This window comes from Suricata suricatta, chromosome 17, assembly GCF_006229205.1.
Source record: "Suricata suricatta isolate VVHF042 chromosome 17, meerkat_22Aug2017_6uvM2_HiC, whole genome shotgun sequence".
NCBI lineage: Eukaryota > Metazoa > Chordata > Mammalia > Carnivora > Herpestidae > Suricata > Suricata suricatta.
In genome coordinates this window covers 3,379,408-3,395,610 of record NC_043716.1, presented here as the reverse complement: position 1 = coordinate 3,395,610, position 16,203 = coordinate 3,379,408, and the positions used below count along the sequence as shown (strand labels likewise).

Genomic DNA, 16,203 nt, shown 5'->3' with positions numbered 1-16,203 from the left:
AGCGAGGCCAGCACTTGCTTCCCTGCCCGTCCCCGGCCCGCGTCCGCCCCCTCGTCCGGCTCCTGCAGTCCTAATTCCTTTTAATTTCCTGTTTCTGGGCAAGCCCTTCCTGTCGTCCCATCCCCCCCTCAGGTCAGGCCACCTTCCCCGATTCCTGCTTCCTGCCCAGACCGCTCCCGCCTCTGGCCCCCAGATGTCTCCCCACGCCGACCTCCTTCCCCACAGACGCCGCCTTCTCTCCAGACTTGACTTTCTTCCAGCGTCCCTGTGACACCAAGTGTTGCCTCGTGTCCACAGGGACCAGGGGGCAGGTGGTCCCCACATGGGGCCTGGGCCATCGGAGGACAGTGTGTGAGGGAGGGCCCTTCTCTGCACCCTTCTGGAGCCCCTCCAGAGAAGAGGGTGCCCTTGCCGATCAGGACGCGTGTCCCTTCCCAGCACGTGGTCACATGGGCCGTGGCCCTGAGGACACTGGCTTGCAGCTCTGTGGCCATCTTGCTCGGGCAGGTAGCAAGGGGCCAGGCCCACGCTCGTCCCTGGGCTGTGGTCCTGTCCAAAGGCAGGGACAGACGCGACATAAAGCCGGAGCAGCAAGGTCTGTTGAATCTCTGTTTTCTTGGCGTTCTGTCAGAACCAAACCCACAGGCCGGTCCGAGGCCGATTCTTTGCCTTGTTACGTGCTTCTCTGAGGGGGCCTCTCACACAGCGTCACAGACCACGGCTCCCACTGTAACCTGGCCGGCGCTCGGTGCTCTCTGCCCGGGTCATGTCCCCTCCCGGGCCTGGCCGCCTCCCAGGGAACTCGACCCGAGGGCCCAGAACCAGTCCTGCTGCTGAGCTGTCCCTTCCGGGGGCTCTCCTGAGGGCAGCGCGGGGTGCCAGCCTCCAAACCCCCGCTTCCCTACCTGCAAATTGGGGAAAGTCGTTGCTTTGCCAGCCCCTTCGCCCCAACTTCTCGGGAGAAGGGCACGGGGTTTGAGCGTAGAACATTCTGAGCACACACGTACTGAATAGCCTCACAGCAGCTCTGATTTTTCTTCTTAAATGTTCATTTTTGAGAGAGAGGGTGTGCGAATGCCTGGGAGCCTGGGAGGGCCAGAGAGAGGGATTCAGAGGCTCCCGAGCGGCTCCGGCTGTCAGCACAGAGCGCGAGGCGGGGCTCGAACTCCCGAACCGTGAGATCATAGTCTGAGCCGAAGTCAGACGCTCAAGCAACTGAGCCACCCAGGCGCCCCTGGCTTTTTTTCTTTACTTCTGTTCTCATTATGCTGCTTTATTTGCACCGATGGTACCATGATTCTGCCAGACTGGCCGGCACCCTGCCACAGGGCTGACGGTGCTCCAGCCCCCAGCTCAGAGCCCCCGCGGGCTTTCCTCGGCCTTCTAGGCTCCCCTTGGGTTGGCTTCAGGTCTCTCCTCCTGGGCCGGCCGCCCCTCTCCCCTTGGCGTCCGACTGCAGCCGGCATCCACCCGGCCCGGCCGCCCCTCTTGTGGCTAATGACCCAAATGGACGCTGCCAGACAGTCGGCCCTGAACATCCAACCTTTCCTGGACACCTGCCCCCGCTGGGCTGCGGCTAGAGCTGAGCTCTGTTTCTGAACTGGACGCCACCTGGCTGCCCTTGTGTTCACCCCTCTTCCTCCTCTCCTGGGCTGAGCGACGGAGATCCTGCGGCCCGGGCCACACATGGGCACCGTCTTGGGCAGTGGGCCGTGCATGCGGAGATGGTCACGGTCATCATAGCTCCCAGCTCTGCCCCGGGAGCCTCGGACGCCTCATGAGACTGAATTCTCACGACACACCTATGACGTCGGTGTTGGGAGCTTTGGTGGGGCCGGACTCCGAGACAAGGAGCTCTGGGCAGGTGGGAGGTCGGGTGTCCCTGACCCCCAGACCCAGCGTCTGGGCCACCACGTCAGACTGCACGCTCTCTGTGGCCGGAGAACCCCGCCCCCCACAGCCCCAGCCTGAGGAGAGGAATGTTTATTAGTGACACAGGCACAGAAGGGCAGAGGACCGTCAGTTAATGCCCGAACCCGGCTGGAGGGGTGTCTCTGGCCCCCGGGAAGTGAGCAGGCGTCCGGAGGCAGCGGAGTCCGAGCCGAACGTCCCAGACTGTGGCCCCGCGTCAGGTGGCGGAGGCGGTGAGGTCTGGTGAGCAGATGGAGTCCCCAGGGCTGCCCCGGACGGCTCACCCCCCAGCCGAGAAATGGAAGCCTGAGGATGCGGTGGGTGCCAAGTGAGAACAGAACCAAAGTCAGAAAATCAGAGATGCCTTCACCTCAGTTCTGTAAGCACAGCGCTGTTGGCAGGGATCGTGGCGCGGAGCTGCGGCGTGAAGCCGATCCCACGGGGGCCTGGGGAGGCTGTGGGGGACCCTCTCCGCACCCTGCGGGGCCTTCCCCAGCCACCGAGACCCCGGCTGGAGGTGCAGGGCGCCACGCTGCCCAGCATAGCCCGCCCGGCTCCAGCCCTGCAGCCTGGGAGTCAGGATGTAAATCCGCCCCCTGCTCTGCCGGCTGCCTGCTCTTCCCTTCGCTTATTTGCCCAGTAATGGGATTACAGGGGACATTTACATGAACTTTGGAAAACAAATATTCCGTTTTCTCCTCTGCTGCTTATTAGCTCAGGACTCCGCTGCGAGAAACCTGTGTGATCCGTGAGAACCAACCGCGTAATGCATGAGCAAATGTCACCTGTGCACAGGCGCAACTGGAAAAAAAAAAACCCCAGCCGACTACAGGCGTGTTTCACAAACGCCTGCGTGGGCCCTCAGAGGTCCTCAGCCGTCCTCAGCGGCAGGAGGGGGCTCGTGGGCGCTGCCTCTGGGCCTGGGGACGCGGGAGACAACGCGACAGTGTGTATTCTGGTCCAAAGCAGCCACTGACCCCGGAGCAGCTGGCACAGCTGTCCTCTGATAAGCAAACCCGGTTGAAAAGACTTCAGATAAAATTGCCCTTCATTCCCCCCACCTCCCACCCCATTACCCTGCATCCCCCCCCACCGCGCTTAGCCCCGCACCCCTACAGCTGAGGGCGGAAGTGCCCGGAAGTGCCCGTGCTCACATCTGCTCTCACTCTCTCCAGGAAAGCCAGACTTCGTAATCCTCCTCCTCCCCTTCCTCCCCCTCCTCCTCTTCCTCCTCCTCCTTTTGTTCCTCTTCCCCTCCCTCCTCCCCTCCTCCCCCCCCCCTCGTCCTCCTCTCCTCCTCCATAAGCACTGGGAGCTGTTACCTATGCTCAACCATGGGAGGCACAGCAGCAGCACAACCCCCATTAATTCACAGGTTTCCAGTGTCTCGCTGGAAAGAAGTACGGACCGCGAGTCCAGACGAACAGCCCAGAGGCGCCGTCCCATCCCGGGAGAGGCTGGGCTCCTCACAGCTTTTGTTAATTGCTGGGAGCCGACCCGTAAATATCGCAGGTGGTTGACTAACCGGCATCTGGTGAACTGACCGAAGGAAGTGGACATTTCTTTCCGCTCCCATACCTCTGACATCCCTGCCGCGCCCCCCCCCCCCACAGGGGGCACTGGGTGTCGGGAGGCAGGGCCCGCCTGGCCGGGCCGGTGCAGAGCGAGGCGAGGAGGGAGGGTCCCGATGCAGGGGCTCGCCAGGTGTTCTGCGCCGCGGCCGGGGCAAAGAGCATCCATTGTTTGAGAAGTTGGCAGGTTCCCAGAAGCCCAACCGTCAAACATTTCCCTCGCTGGGGGATGGACGAGCAGACCCCTGGGGTTTGCACACTACTCGGGGGCCAGAGAAAGGAGTGCTCTCTGTGGCACGTGACGGAACCCGAGTCCCAGTCTTCCCTGACCTCCGCCTGAGCCGCTTTGCCGAGGCTCTTCCCTGCCTCCGGCTCCGAGGGAAGGCAAGTTGTCGGTGCGTAAACGTGGCGGGGACTTTTTTTTCTTTAAACGATGGCTGATCTCCGAGGGCTTCTCACCGAAGTATCAGGAGATGAAGCATTTCTGTTCTGGGGTTCAAGTCAAAGAACCCACCGGGGACAGGCGCAGGGGAGGGGCCCCCGAGCGCATCTGTCTGTCACAGGGCACCCTACTCTCATCTACTGCTGTTTCAAAGTTACCACCGTAGACCGTGGGAAGGAGAGAGGAAAAGGCGGGGGGAGCAAGGAGAAACTCTCTATCCCGGATTCTCAGCCCAGAGGAGTCCGGGCCCCGTCGCCGACAAGCCCCACACTGCGTGGGGGGCCAGAATACCCCCTGCGTGGGCCCCACTGGTGTGGGGAAAGGGGAAGCGGCGGGACAGGGGTCAGTGCCCCCTGGATCCCGGGCTGCTCTACCTCCCTCTCCCCAGCAGCGGCAGGGCCTTCGGGAAGAGAGCTTTTCCGCACGGATGAGATGCGGATGAGATTTCTCCCCGCTAAGACGCAGCAAGTAAGCAAGGGGACCCGACAGAACCCCGAGCGCGGGAGTGCGCCGCGCACAGCGCCGCCCAGCCCTCCCCGGCCTTAGGAGGAGCTTCGGTGGCTCTTCCCGACACAGCCTTTAGGGAAGAGAGACTCCATTCAAGAAAGGTCCCAGAGCCGTGGCCGAGCTCCAAGAAGGCCAGACTCTTAAAGGGCAAGGATCGCCGGGCGGTTAAGACGTGTAAGCACCTATTCTTTGGCCCAAAGAATCCCGAACGGCCTTTGCCGGCCATCGTCACTGGCCATCTTGAAATGACTTCCTCCGTTGACGCTCTGCGCCCCGGTTCACGGAGACCTGCTGGAAGTGGCCGAGCCAGCAGGCCCCTGTTCGAAGACCTAGTTTTCATGGCTCCCAAAGGCGCCTTTGCATCGTTGCACGGGGGCCTGGTTGACCACATGGCCTCTGGTTAGTGTCCGTGGCACCAGGAGCCCACGTGCATCCTCGGTTTTCGGGGTGTCGGGTGCCCTGGGTCACCTCTCTGTAGTGCGTTCGGATGGCTCACAGCGTCTGGGATGGGGTCGTTAGCAGCTGAAAGAGTTGTTGTATTTTTGAAAAATGTTAATATTTTATTTTTGAGGGAGACAGTGTGATCAGGGGAGGGGCAGAGAGAGGGACACACAGAATCCGAGGCAGGCTCCAGGCTCCGAGCTCTCAGTACAGAGCCCGACGCGGGGCTCGAACCCACGAACCGTGAGATCATGACCTGGGCTGAAGTCAGATGCTCAGTCAGCTGAGCCCCCAGGCGGCCCGAGGAATTGGTGTGTTCTGGTAGTTCCGAGAGGGCCCACCACCCGTCTGCTAGGTGGTCCCATTAAAGGCCTCAGCCCAAGAGCTTCTGCCCAGTCCCCTGGTGTCTGCGGGGGCTGTCAACTGGCGCTGACCACTTTTTGAATTTTTTCTTTCCTTGGCTTCCTTGACACGTGTCCTCAGCTTCTATCTCTGTCGGCTGTTCCTCCTTTGTCTTTTTTTTTTTTCTTGTTTTTAATTTCTTTTTGAGAGAGAAAAGAGACAATGCGAGCTGGGGAGGGTCAGAGAGAGAGGGAGACACAGAATCCGGAGCAGGCTCCAGGCTCCGAGCTGTCAGCACAGAGCCCGACGCGGGGCTCGAACCCACGAACCGCGAGATCATGACCTGAGCTGAAGTCAGACGCTCAACCCACTGAGCCGCCCAGGCGCCCCCCGTTGGTCTTTGTGATCAGTTCTTGTCCCTTCTAGTCACTCAATACGTTTATTCATTTATATAGACGTGCGGTGCGGTCCCGGGGAGATGGCGGCAACCCGGTGGGCTCGGTCCCTGTCTCGGACACTCAGGTGCCAGTGGCGGTAACGACAGGTGCCCGCGGGCTCTGGCCGGGGGTCGCACGCGGTGTGTGTGCAAGCCGAGCCCGGGCGTTGGGTGCCAACCTCCCAGCCGGCCGCTGCCTCTCACTCTCCTCCCTTGTTCTGCTGTTCTCAGACCCTGAGCCCGACGTGACGGCTCAGGGTCCCTTGTGTCCGCCGCTCCTTTGGCCTCCCCGCCCCAGTCCAGAGCCCCCGGCTGCACGGTGAGCCTCGCGGCCCCCAGGGCCCTCCCAGCCCCGGCCCTGCGTGCGCCCGACACAGCACGGCCCGTCTCCGTCCTGCCTCAGCGCCCAGGCGTCCGCCTTGTCTTGGGGGGAAGCGGGGCTCGGGAGCGCTAGCGGCCGCCCCCCGACGCTCCTCGGGCCGTCTGCGTCCTCCGCTCCTAGGATCGTTCCCTGATACTAAGCAGGACAGTGTCCCCACCCGGCCAGGAAGTAGCGGGACTCCTGCCCACTGGAGCTCTCACCACTTGAAGATGTTTCTGGAGGCAGATATGCACAAAAAGGAGACTTGTTCCGGGTCTGGCAAGAAGATGGCCTGGGACGTGTTCACACGCACGTGCGCACACGCACACACACGCGACAGCCTCTCCCCAACATGCTGTCGCACAGCCGACTTTAGGAGGACGAGAGGAAATGCCCGGATGAAGGAAGGGCAGCGGGAACTGGGAACCAGAGCCTGAAGGGACGGACCGCGGCCGCCGCCCGGTCGTTACCGGCCACAGTGATGCAGAGCAGGGAGCGGGCGATTCTGTGAAAAACCAGACAGTAAACAGCTGAGGCTCTGCGGACCACGGGCCACGTCGTTGTCTTTGTCTTTTCTGACAAGCCGTAAAAAACAGAAAAACCATCTCTCGGCTCGGGGGGTGTACAGAAACAGACCACCAGCCAGGTTTGGCTCAGCCTTGACGTAGAGATTTAGGTCTATGTCCCTACAAAATCAGGGGGAGAAATCCTAGCTCCCTGACGAGGGGTAGGTACAGTCAAAAGATCAGATCATCAGAGAAAGAGGGCGTCTTGGGAAAACATCACCCCTCTCCCAGGGAGGTGACAACAAAGCTAGCCAGATGTTTGTAAGTCCCTTCTTAGTATTTACCGCAAGGGGCGTGTTCCGCCTTACAGGGGTCGAACTGAAAATGCCTAATGCATGGACTGCGTGGGACCCCGGAGGCCCGTGGAGAGGTTTAGGGCATCTGTGAACTTGGCTAGGAAGGCAGATTGTGTTCTTACTTCTACGAACCTCTTACTGAGATGCAGCCTCTTCTTCGGTTAAGAACGTAGGCAGTAAACCACAGTACTGTTCGTGGTCCCGGGGGCTTTGTCACCAGTGGAAATCACAGGCATTTCCGCATCAAGATAGAGTGTGTTACTATGATCTCAGATAGTTAAAATATATATTCAGTAAGCACGTTTTGTTATAACTGGGAATTTAAAAAAATTTTAATGTTTATTTTTGAGAGGGAGAGCGAGTGTGAGCAGGGGAGGGACAGAGAGAGGGAGACACAGAATCCCAAGCAGCTCCAGGCTCCAGGCTCCGAACTGTCAGCAAGAGCCTGATGCGGGGCTCGAACCCATGAACTGTGAGATTGTGACCTGAGCTGAAGCTGGATGCTTAACTGACTGAGCCACTCAGGCAGCCCCCCTAACTGGGAATTTTAAAACACGCTTCTGAATAATTGTTGAGCCAAAGAAGAAGTTGCCGAAAATTTTTAAATACATGGAATTTAGAAACGAAGAGCAGTGCAGCTTTTTCACATGGGAAGTGTGAGGCTTACCAGGGCCGGAAAGAGGGCAGAGGAATGAGTTGACTTTTGGTTCAAGCAGAGTGAAGCCAAACAAAGTCTACGAATACTAAGATTAATGAAAATAGATGCAGAAATTCAAAAAACAAAAATAAATGACAGCTGTCAACAGTGTCAGGACTTACTCTTGGGGGGCGCCTGGTGGCTCAGCTGGTTAAGGGTCCAACTCTCGGTTTCAGCTCAGGTCATGATCTCATGGGTCAGGGGTTCGAGCCCTGTGTTGGGCTCTGTGCTGACAGCGCAGAGCCTGGTTGGGATTCGGCTCTCTGCCCCTCTCCCACTCACGCTGTCTGTGTCTTTCTCAAATAAGCTTAACAAAACAACGTATTCTTGGAAAAGGTGAGCAAGAAGAGGCATCCCGAGGCAAGGCTGGCCAGGGAATAGAGCGCTCCCCTCCGTGGTGTTGGAGACGGAAAGGACACCACCACAGCGGAGTGCTGAAATGACACAAGAACGTCACGAACGGTTTTACGCCAGTACTGTCGAACACTCAGAAAAAAAATGGGCAGTTTCCCAGGAAAATACAACTTAACAAACTGTCTCAAGAAGGGAAGGGGGGACTCCCACGTCGGAAACCGTCCAGGCCTGTAGGGTGAGCGTGGAGGACGCGCCTCGGAACCGTTTGTCCGTTTATTCAACAGACCTGCACGAAGTCTCCGCTCCAGGTGCGGCGGAGCAGCTGGGGCGTTGGCGCCCGGAGGGGTGGGGGGGGGATGATCCCCGCTCGGTGCCTAACGTCAGCTCCACCCTGGAGGACTTCCGGTATGAGGAAGTGGTCTCTGTTGTCTGTGCCCAACACGGTAGCCGTTGGCCACGGTGGCTTTTGAGCACTTGATGTCTGGTGAGTGCAGCTGAGAAACCGAGTTCCTAACTTTATTTAACTTTATGTATTTTTAAATTTTTTTTTAATTTTTTATTTTGGAGATGCCTGCAAGAGCGGGAATGGGGTGGGGGGGGGAGAGAGAGAGAGAGAGTGAGTCAGTCCCAAGCAGGCTCCATGTTCAGCACGGAGCCTGAAGTGGGGCTTGATCCTGCGACCCTGAGATCATGACCTGAGTCCAAGTCAGGAATCAGATGCTCAACAGACTGAACCACCCAGGCGTCCCCATTTAATTTTAAATTTTAATGGCACTACCAGGTACCTGGCTAATACCATTAGTGGTGTGTTAGTGGCTTCCTAGGCGAGCACAGGGAGTGGACTCTCGGGACTGACCTTTCTGGAAACAGCTTCGCAGTCTGAGGTGGACAGTGCTGGTGACCAAACCACCACGTGACCCTGTGCCTTTGATCTCCCTGTTCCTTCCGGGACACGTCCCCACACTTTAGCTCCTCGCTTCCCTCTTGGGGCCTCAGTAGCCCAGGACCCATCAGCGAGCAGCCGTCTCTGGAGCGCTGACTTTGCAGCAGCCTGTCCGCTGGCTGTTCTGATAGACAAGTGACTTAAGTTGGGCTCACGAAGAAACGGCCAAGCCACGCAGAGACGGAGAGTGTGGGTCCCAGATAGGGTGTTTCCGTGCAAACCCCAAAGCCCTCCGTGTTGTCGATGCCTCACGCTGCCCACGGAAGCCCCCACCCCCTCCTCCCCCAAGGCCCCCGCCCAAGCCCCTGGTCTGGCTGGCATCTGCGGGCACAACTCTGGGGGCAGCGAGCCGGCAAGTCTCCAGGGTCCCCGGAGCCCCAGCCTTGCAGGCCAGAGCTGTGCGGTGCCCCCGGGGCAGGTGACCCCCCACCCCGAACAGACTGACGGCTGGGGGGGGGCACAGATGGGCCGTGTCCGCCGTCCCCCAGGAAGGCAGTTAACGGGCTGTGCAATGCACTTCGGTCCCGATCGCTAAAGGGGTCTCTTTGGGCTTCTGTTTTCCCAGGGATGATCATGGTGATTTTACTGCTGCTCGTGGCCATCGTGGTGGTGGCCGTGTGGCCCACCAACTAGTGGCCGGGAAGGGGCCCCCGGCTGGAACACCTGCCAGCGATGGAGAACAGCTCAGCACCCCCTTGGTACACGGAAAAGCCTCCCTCAATAAATTCTCCCCGACGCTCTGAACATCCGCTGTGCGTTGCTTCAGTAAAGCAAAGAGTGTGGCGGCTCCGGGGGGCGGCCTGGGGCCCCGGGCCCGGCCTGACCTTTTCGGGGTCGACCTCAATCGCCGGGGTGCTGGTCCCACCAGGGGTCGTGCCCTGTGGCTGCCGGAGGCTTCTGGCCACCCACGATGCGCTGGGCACTTAGTGGCCGAAAATGTGTGTCTCCCTGAGGACGTCACGTGCCCATGGAGGAAATGGAGTCCCTGTGTGTGCAGGCGGGGGAGGGGGTTGGCCGCCCGGGCATGTGTCCGCGTGGGCACCTGTCACCCCGCCACCCCGCCCGAGTCACCACGCCCAGGGCTTGCTGCCGTCACTCAGAAGGCTGGACTCCACTTGGGGAACTGCCTTCAGGGCCAGGAGCACGTCCTGTTCTCTGGGACCAGAAACCCATTTTCCAAGGCTGAAGCCTGAGGGTAAATGGCCACGCCGTGTCTGTCAGGTAAGGTGGGTGCCGCGGGGCGCTGTCAGGCCGGAAAGCCCCGGCTGGGGCTCAGAGAAAGGTGTGATCCAGAGGCCAGGAGGGCAGTGCCTGTGAGGCTGGGCTCAGGACGGGGTGCTCCCAAAGGAGAGGGGCCCTGCCACACAGGGGGCCGGGGCCGCGGACAGACAGGGGGGCGGCGGGTGGTTGCTAACGGATCACCCAACGGAAGATCAAGAATCTGCAAACCCACGTCTTCCAGTCTTGTGCGAAACCCCGAATCTGTATAAACAGCGTCTCCTTGGAAGCCCCCCCCCCACTTCGGGGCTCCCGGGAGGCGGCATTGAAGGTCTGTTTGACTTTCTCACCTCCTCTTGACTTGCTCAGCACGGAGCCCCGGCAACTTGTGGGGCGTCTTTGAACCCGAGCCACGGCGTCCTGGCTCAGTCACACGGAAAGGCCTTTTCAAGCCAAACACTGAGCCGATGTCGGCACACAGCAGCTTCTGTTCTTTTGACTGAGCAGCTCCGGGCCCGGCCCTGCTCGCTGGGCAACCTGGACAAGTGACTTCACTTCTCTGGACCCGCGGGCAGGGGAGGGGGTGATGAGCTGGCCAGCCAGAACGTGAGGGCCTACCATCTGAGCCTGGGGCACTGCCACGCCTGGGGGGGGTGCAGGCAGGAAGGACACCCCCCCCCCCCCCGGTCATTAGCGTCCTCAAGGCTAGGCTTCTCACGGGAAACCCCCACCGCCCTGAACCAAAGGGCCCCTCGCTAGAATGAGCCACTCTGGGGGCGTCTGTGGCCTCGAGACCCACCCTGGAGTCAGGTGGCCAGTGTCAAGGCCGCAGGTCCCAGCTCGGTTCCTGGCTTCCGCCTGCAGGGTGTCAGGCCTGCGTTCCTGCAGCCCCACGCTCGGAATCGGCTGCGTGGGCGGTAAGACACCCCCCCTCCCTAAGCGTCAAGAGAGGCGAAGCTGGGCCTTAGCCCCCATCCCCTTGAGAACTTTCTCCATGAACGTAAACTATATTAAAATAGCAGTATAAGTAGTGTTTAACTTAGGCGATTATTAATGGTAAGCATTTAAAGGCTGGATACCATATAAGGAAATCCAGACACCTGCTTATAGCTGGTGCTCGGGTCCTGTTGAAATTCATCATTAGTAGTAACTATACCCGAGCCCTCATCCTCATTAGCCCCAGGAGGATCTGCTCCTTTCAGGGTCCCCTGGAAGGCGTGTATCCACGCACAGGGCCGCTGCAGAAGCCCCCCAGCGGCCCCCCAGGCCTGTGTGTCCCACTTCTTCAGCCCCAGGTTAAAATGGGGGCTCCCCACACAGGACCAAACTCCCCCGTTGTCTGTTGGGCTTCCGGGCCCGGCCCAAGTTAAATGGGGTGTTGGTCCCCGCTTATTTTAAAAGGCGAGTCGAGACTTGTCTTTCCTCCGATCACTTTGTACAATGTCAGACTTCCTCCCAACGTCCTGCCAGTGACGAAAAGCCGTTTCGGCTTCCGGCATGGCTCGCGGCCCCGAGGCGTCTCCAGTTCAATGCCGCAGGGAGCTCACCGTCCCGGGGCTGGGGGTCTCACCTGCTCTCTTGGCTCTTTCACTCCCCGTTTTTCTCGGCATGGTCCTTATATGTCTCCCTTTAGTCTTAAGAGAGCATGGAAAAAGGTCTGTTCAACAAAACCTGCAGCCTAGGCCGTCTCCGCTGGGAGCGGGCAGTGGGCACGCCAGGCCGGGGCGGGGGCAGCTCGGCAAGTGTGGGGGCCTGGCCTCCCCGAAAGTGGGGCAGAGCCTGGGAAGCATCCTCGCCCAGGAGGGTCTGGCTTTGGGCCTGGGCCGTAAGCACACTGGGCCCCCAGCCCCGAGAGGGCGGCCCAGCCTCCTTAGGCATCGGCGGCCGTGTCTAAATGGGCCGGTAGGCCACCTCGGGCTCGCTTCCCACACTGACCTTGGCAGGTGCGGCCCGAGGCCCTCGGGAGCGGCGAGGCTGCTTCCTTCCGGCCTGGGGCCTGGCTGCGGGGGTCCTGAAGGTGTGACAGCACTCTTCAGGCACACTTTTTTTTTTATAAAGGACAGAAAAAAGCCAAGTCACGAAAGTCCTGGAGAACTGGATCCTTGACCTAGGACGACCCCAGGTGAGCCTCCCGCCCCCGCGTGCGGCACAGGCCTCTGGGCCCCGGCAGGCAGGTCTCGAGTCCGCAGACCCCCCACCACACCCCCGGGTATGAACGGGCCATCTCCACTCTCCCAGCCAGTCCACCAGCTGAGCCCTGAATCCTGTCCCTGTGCCCAGCGTCAGGCACTGCCAGTCCAGCAGGGAGCTGCTCCTGAATGGATAGGGACACTGGAGACCCCCCTGGTCTGGCTTTGCCCCTGGTTCGCAGGACAGGGCACCCAGCTCTCAGAGCCGGACCCCTGAGGCAGCTGGGCCGGCCCTGGTGGTTCGTGCTTCCCTGTCACCTCCGCACGCGGCCAGGAAAGGACTTGCCCTGCCTTCCAAGGCTGGCCTAGGCGGGCCGCGGAGACCCGTCTTCCAAACAGCCGGGCACAGAAACGATAGCTTCCTGGGGCGAGGGGCCCAGCTCCGTGCTGTGTGGCAACGCGTGTTCCTAACGACCGAATTGTTGATTTAATAAGGGAAGCGCAACCACTCAGTTTGAGTACAGCCTCTGGGAGACGCAGTGAGCTCCGCTCCCGGAGGCTGCGTGGCCCCGGCCCAGCGCCGGCACCGCCTGAAGCCTGTAGCGGTGGCCGGCGACCCCTCCAGGTTTCACCACCCCTGTCCCCTGTCCTGTGGGCAGTCTTCTCCTCGCCAGTCTCTTCTCGGCTTTGAGCAAAAGGAACTGAATATGTGAAAGGCAAAACTGCTACCTGCAGGCTCGGAATCCGAAGGTGAAGTTCAAAGGTGTGCGCTAAGCCTCTTTCTGTTGTCCCCTGGGGTCGCCCTGAGCTGGAGCCTCAGGGGGTGGCAAGGGTGGATCAGATCCCAGGGACGGTTTGGGGGGCGCTGAGACACACACACACTGTCCCACCAGGGAGCCTTTTTGCTCCAAATCGCACTCGGAGCCTACAAACCTTAGAACTCCAAGCAAAGCTGCCCTTTTCCGCCCTTTTTCGGGGGTAGTTAGGGCTCGGTCTTGCTGACAAGTCCTGAGGCCAGAAGCCACACTCCTTAAGAGCTGCCTGAAGGCTCGCCAACTTTCGCCCCCCACCGCCCCCCACCGCGGGCGCCCGCCGCCAGTAACCACGGGGAGACAGCGAACAGTGTACAGGAGTTTATTTAATTGATATCTGAACTTAGTTCTATCGTATGGGGCCCGCGTTACAAGTTCCGTCTGGGTCCGTTACAACTCTAACAAAAAACAAAAACAAAACAAAAGAAACTTCAAGAGAAAAAAAGAAAATCCACAACTTTTTCCATGTCATTAAATATATTCATATATAATAACCATAATATATTAGTATGCATTGGAAGGGAACACTGACCCAAACAATATGTCATGGTCACAACTAAACATTTACAAGTCTGAGCGAACAGAACTCAGAAACGCAGGAGGGACCGGGGTGGGGGCGGGGGGGGGGGGAGTGCCTTCAGGAGCAGGAGGAAGAGATGTCTGATGACATGAGGGGGGGGGACCAGCTTGGTTTGGGCTGGGGGCGAGGCCCCACATGAACACATTTGGACGCCCCTAGCCTATGGCATGGCCGTGGCCATGAGCCGTGGCCCAGCGACCCCATCCACGAGTCTGGTTTATCCGCTCGCCAGTCTCCCTCTGGGAGGGGCTGGGGGCTTCCTTTAAGTATTGACACCCTGACATTTTTCAGGCTCCCGAAGGGACCATTTCCTGATCCCTTGGGGTCTCCTTGATCTCAGCCTTATTCCAATCTGGGGCAAACCCAAGGCAGTGTGTACCCACTTCCATGGAGACAGAGGTCTAGGAGGACCTGGAGGGCCTGGGGGCGCCACAGCGGTCCCTCCCTGCATCCCTCCTGCTGTGGGCCCTGGGGCTGCTCTCAGGACGGAAGCCACCCACGCAGGTGAGGCCCCTTCCCCCCAAATCTTTAATGTTACCGTGTGTCAGTAAGGCAGGCACTCTGCTTGCCAGGGGCGCCAGACCACCCAGCAGGTAAGAAAAAGGGCAGGTGGGCGATCTGTTTTTTTGTTTTAAAAACTAATCGGGCACGTTTGTCTTCGAACACCTACATATCACAACTCTGGTTAATACACTCTTCAAAATCTAGTTCCATTTTACATCCCTTCCTAACTGTACAAACTGCAGCGCCTCGGTTCCTGCGTCCCTCTCCTCCCAGGGGGGCGGGTGGGGGCCAGAAGAGGGCGCTTTCCCAAGGATGGGACCCTTGCTGCCGCAGCTGGTGGCCAGGACCCGCGGGTTCTGGTTTGGTCCTTGAGATGGGGATTGCAAGCTGGGGACTGAAGTCCCTAACCCCTCACCCCCCCCCCACCTGGATGATGGGGGGCCAGGCCACGGGCGGATGGGACAGCCCCTGTCCTCGGGGTGTTGGGCAGAGGATGAGGCGGAGGCTGGGTGAATTTAAAGCAAGAGGCGCTGTTGCTTGAGGCCTCCAGGGCAGAGGGGGCCTCGGAGCCCAGCAGGGCCACCAGCCCCTCCGTGGACGTGGTGGGGACACAGACCCAGGAGGGCACAGCCCTTCTGGGCAGGGTGAAGAAGTCAGGCCAGTGTGAACAGAAACAAGCCAGGGCCCCAGCGGCTGGCAGCGTGGTGCCTTCCAAGGACCGGGCCCGGCCAGTGCGGAGGCCTCCGAGCAGCTGACGGCGCTCAGCAAACCAGGCTGGGCCTCCAGGGGGCCCGGCTGCCTCGAGGGGTCCCTGGGCACCCAGCCCTGGGCCTCGCTGTTCCTTCCCAAGGCATTCTCTCTGCTCCCTCGGGCTGGTCTCCCAGGCACTCCTGGGATCCCTCCAGACCCCCCACCCCAGGGCGGCCGAACGTCCTCTCCCTTGCCTCTTAGGATTAGCCGAGGCCTGCCTCCTTGGCCACACCCAGCCTCATCCATCCTTGCCACCACCTCTCAAGAGGCTACAGTGCCCATCCCTCCTGTCCCCGCCCTGCTTCTGCTCCCCGGGCCACAGGCAGTAACAGGGCCAGGGTCTCAGCCGGGAGCACCCCTTCACAGCCCACGCCAGGAACCGGGAGGTCAGCCACAGGGTGGCGTGCATCGAGGGGCAGCATGGCCAGAAGGCCTGGGTGTGGAGCCTGAGCCTGGTTCTGCCTGGCTCGGGGCTGTCGTGGGAGAAATGTGACATCACGTGGGTAAAGTGCCGGGCACGGAGCAGGTGCTCAGTAGAAGGCGGCCACGATGCGGGGCTGAAGCGGGGGAGCAGAGGAGAGCTAGACCGAGAGGGGCCTGGCTTCCGACTTGGTAGGACCCCTTAGAGCAGGGAAAATGAAACCAATTTCCTGACCCAGAGGGGGACCAGGTCTGTAACTCAGTGTCGGGGAGGGGGGATAAGGACGTGGGCCAGAGGCCCCCTGGGCAGTGCCGAGCTCCGAGGCAGGATGGCAGAGGGTCGCAGGGCTCAGGAATGGGGGCCTGGACCAAGGCAGCTATAGGGTGCAGCCCCTGGGCAGGTGGCAGGGGGGCTCTTCCCCGGGCAGAGAGGGGTGCCCCAGGAGCGAGGGCAGTGATACAAGGTGGTCATGGCTTCCTGGGCCCACAGGGACCTGGCACCTCGCTGAGCCGACAAACCCTGGCTGGCCTTGGGCGAGCCCCCTCCCCCCAGCCAGGCCCAACTGCCTGTGCAAACCTGCATTCCACGCCGGCCAGGCCCTTCCCAGGAGCTGACGTCATTACACAAATAGTGTCACATGCCCCTTCCCACTCCCCTGGAAAATGTCATGAAGGGGCCAGTTCCAAGTTTCCAGAAAGGAAACTTTGGGAGGTTTTGCCTCCGCAGGGCCTCCTCCAACAGGCAGCCCCAGCGTGAGGCGGTGACCACCCGGCTGGGGCTTCTCAGGGATGTCCTTGGGCCCCCTGCCCTGGTCACAGGCCACAGGCCTGAGCCTGCACCCATCGCGCAGCTGGGTGGTGACAGGAGCACCCCGCACTCTGCTCCCCTGGCTCCGCGGATTGGAACCCCCCCCACCCCCCCC

The 16,203-nt window shown here is 60.4% G+C and overlaps 1 protein-coding gene across 1 annotated transcript in view; it reads left to right on the top strand.

Annotated features, from left to right (window-relative positions):
- The window catches only part of STX8 (syntaxin 8), a 235,230-nt gene extending 225,619 nt beyond the window's left edge, over positions 1–9,611 (top strand). Inside the window, exon 8 of the mRNA XM_029928332.1 lies at positions 9,433–9,611. Within this exon, the coding sequence (XP_029784192.1) occupies positions 9,433–9,500 (68 nt within the window). The 3' untranslated portion in view covers positions 9,501–9,611. The remainder of the gene's footprint in view (positions 1–9,432) is intronic.
- Positions 9,612–16,203: the final 6,592 nt, after the last annotated feature.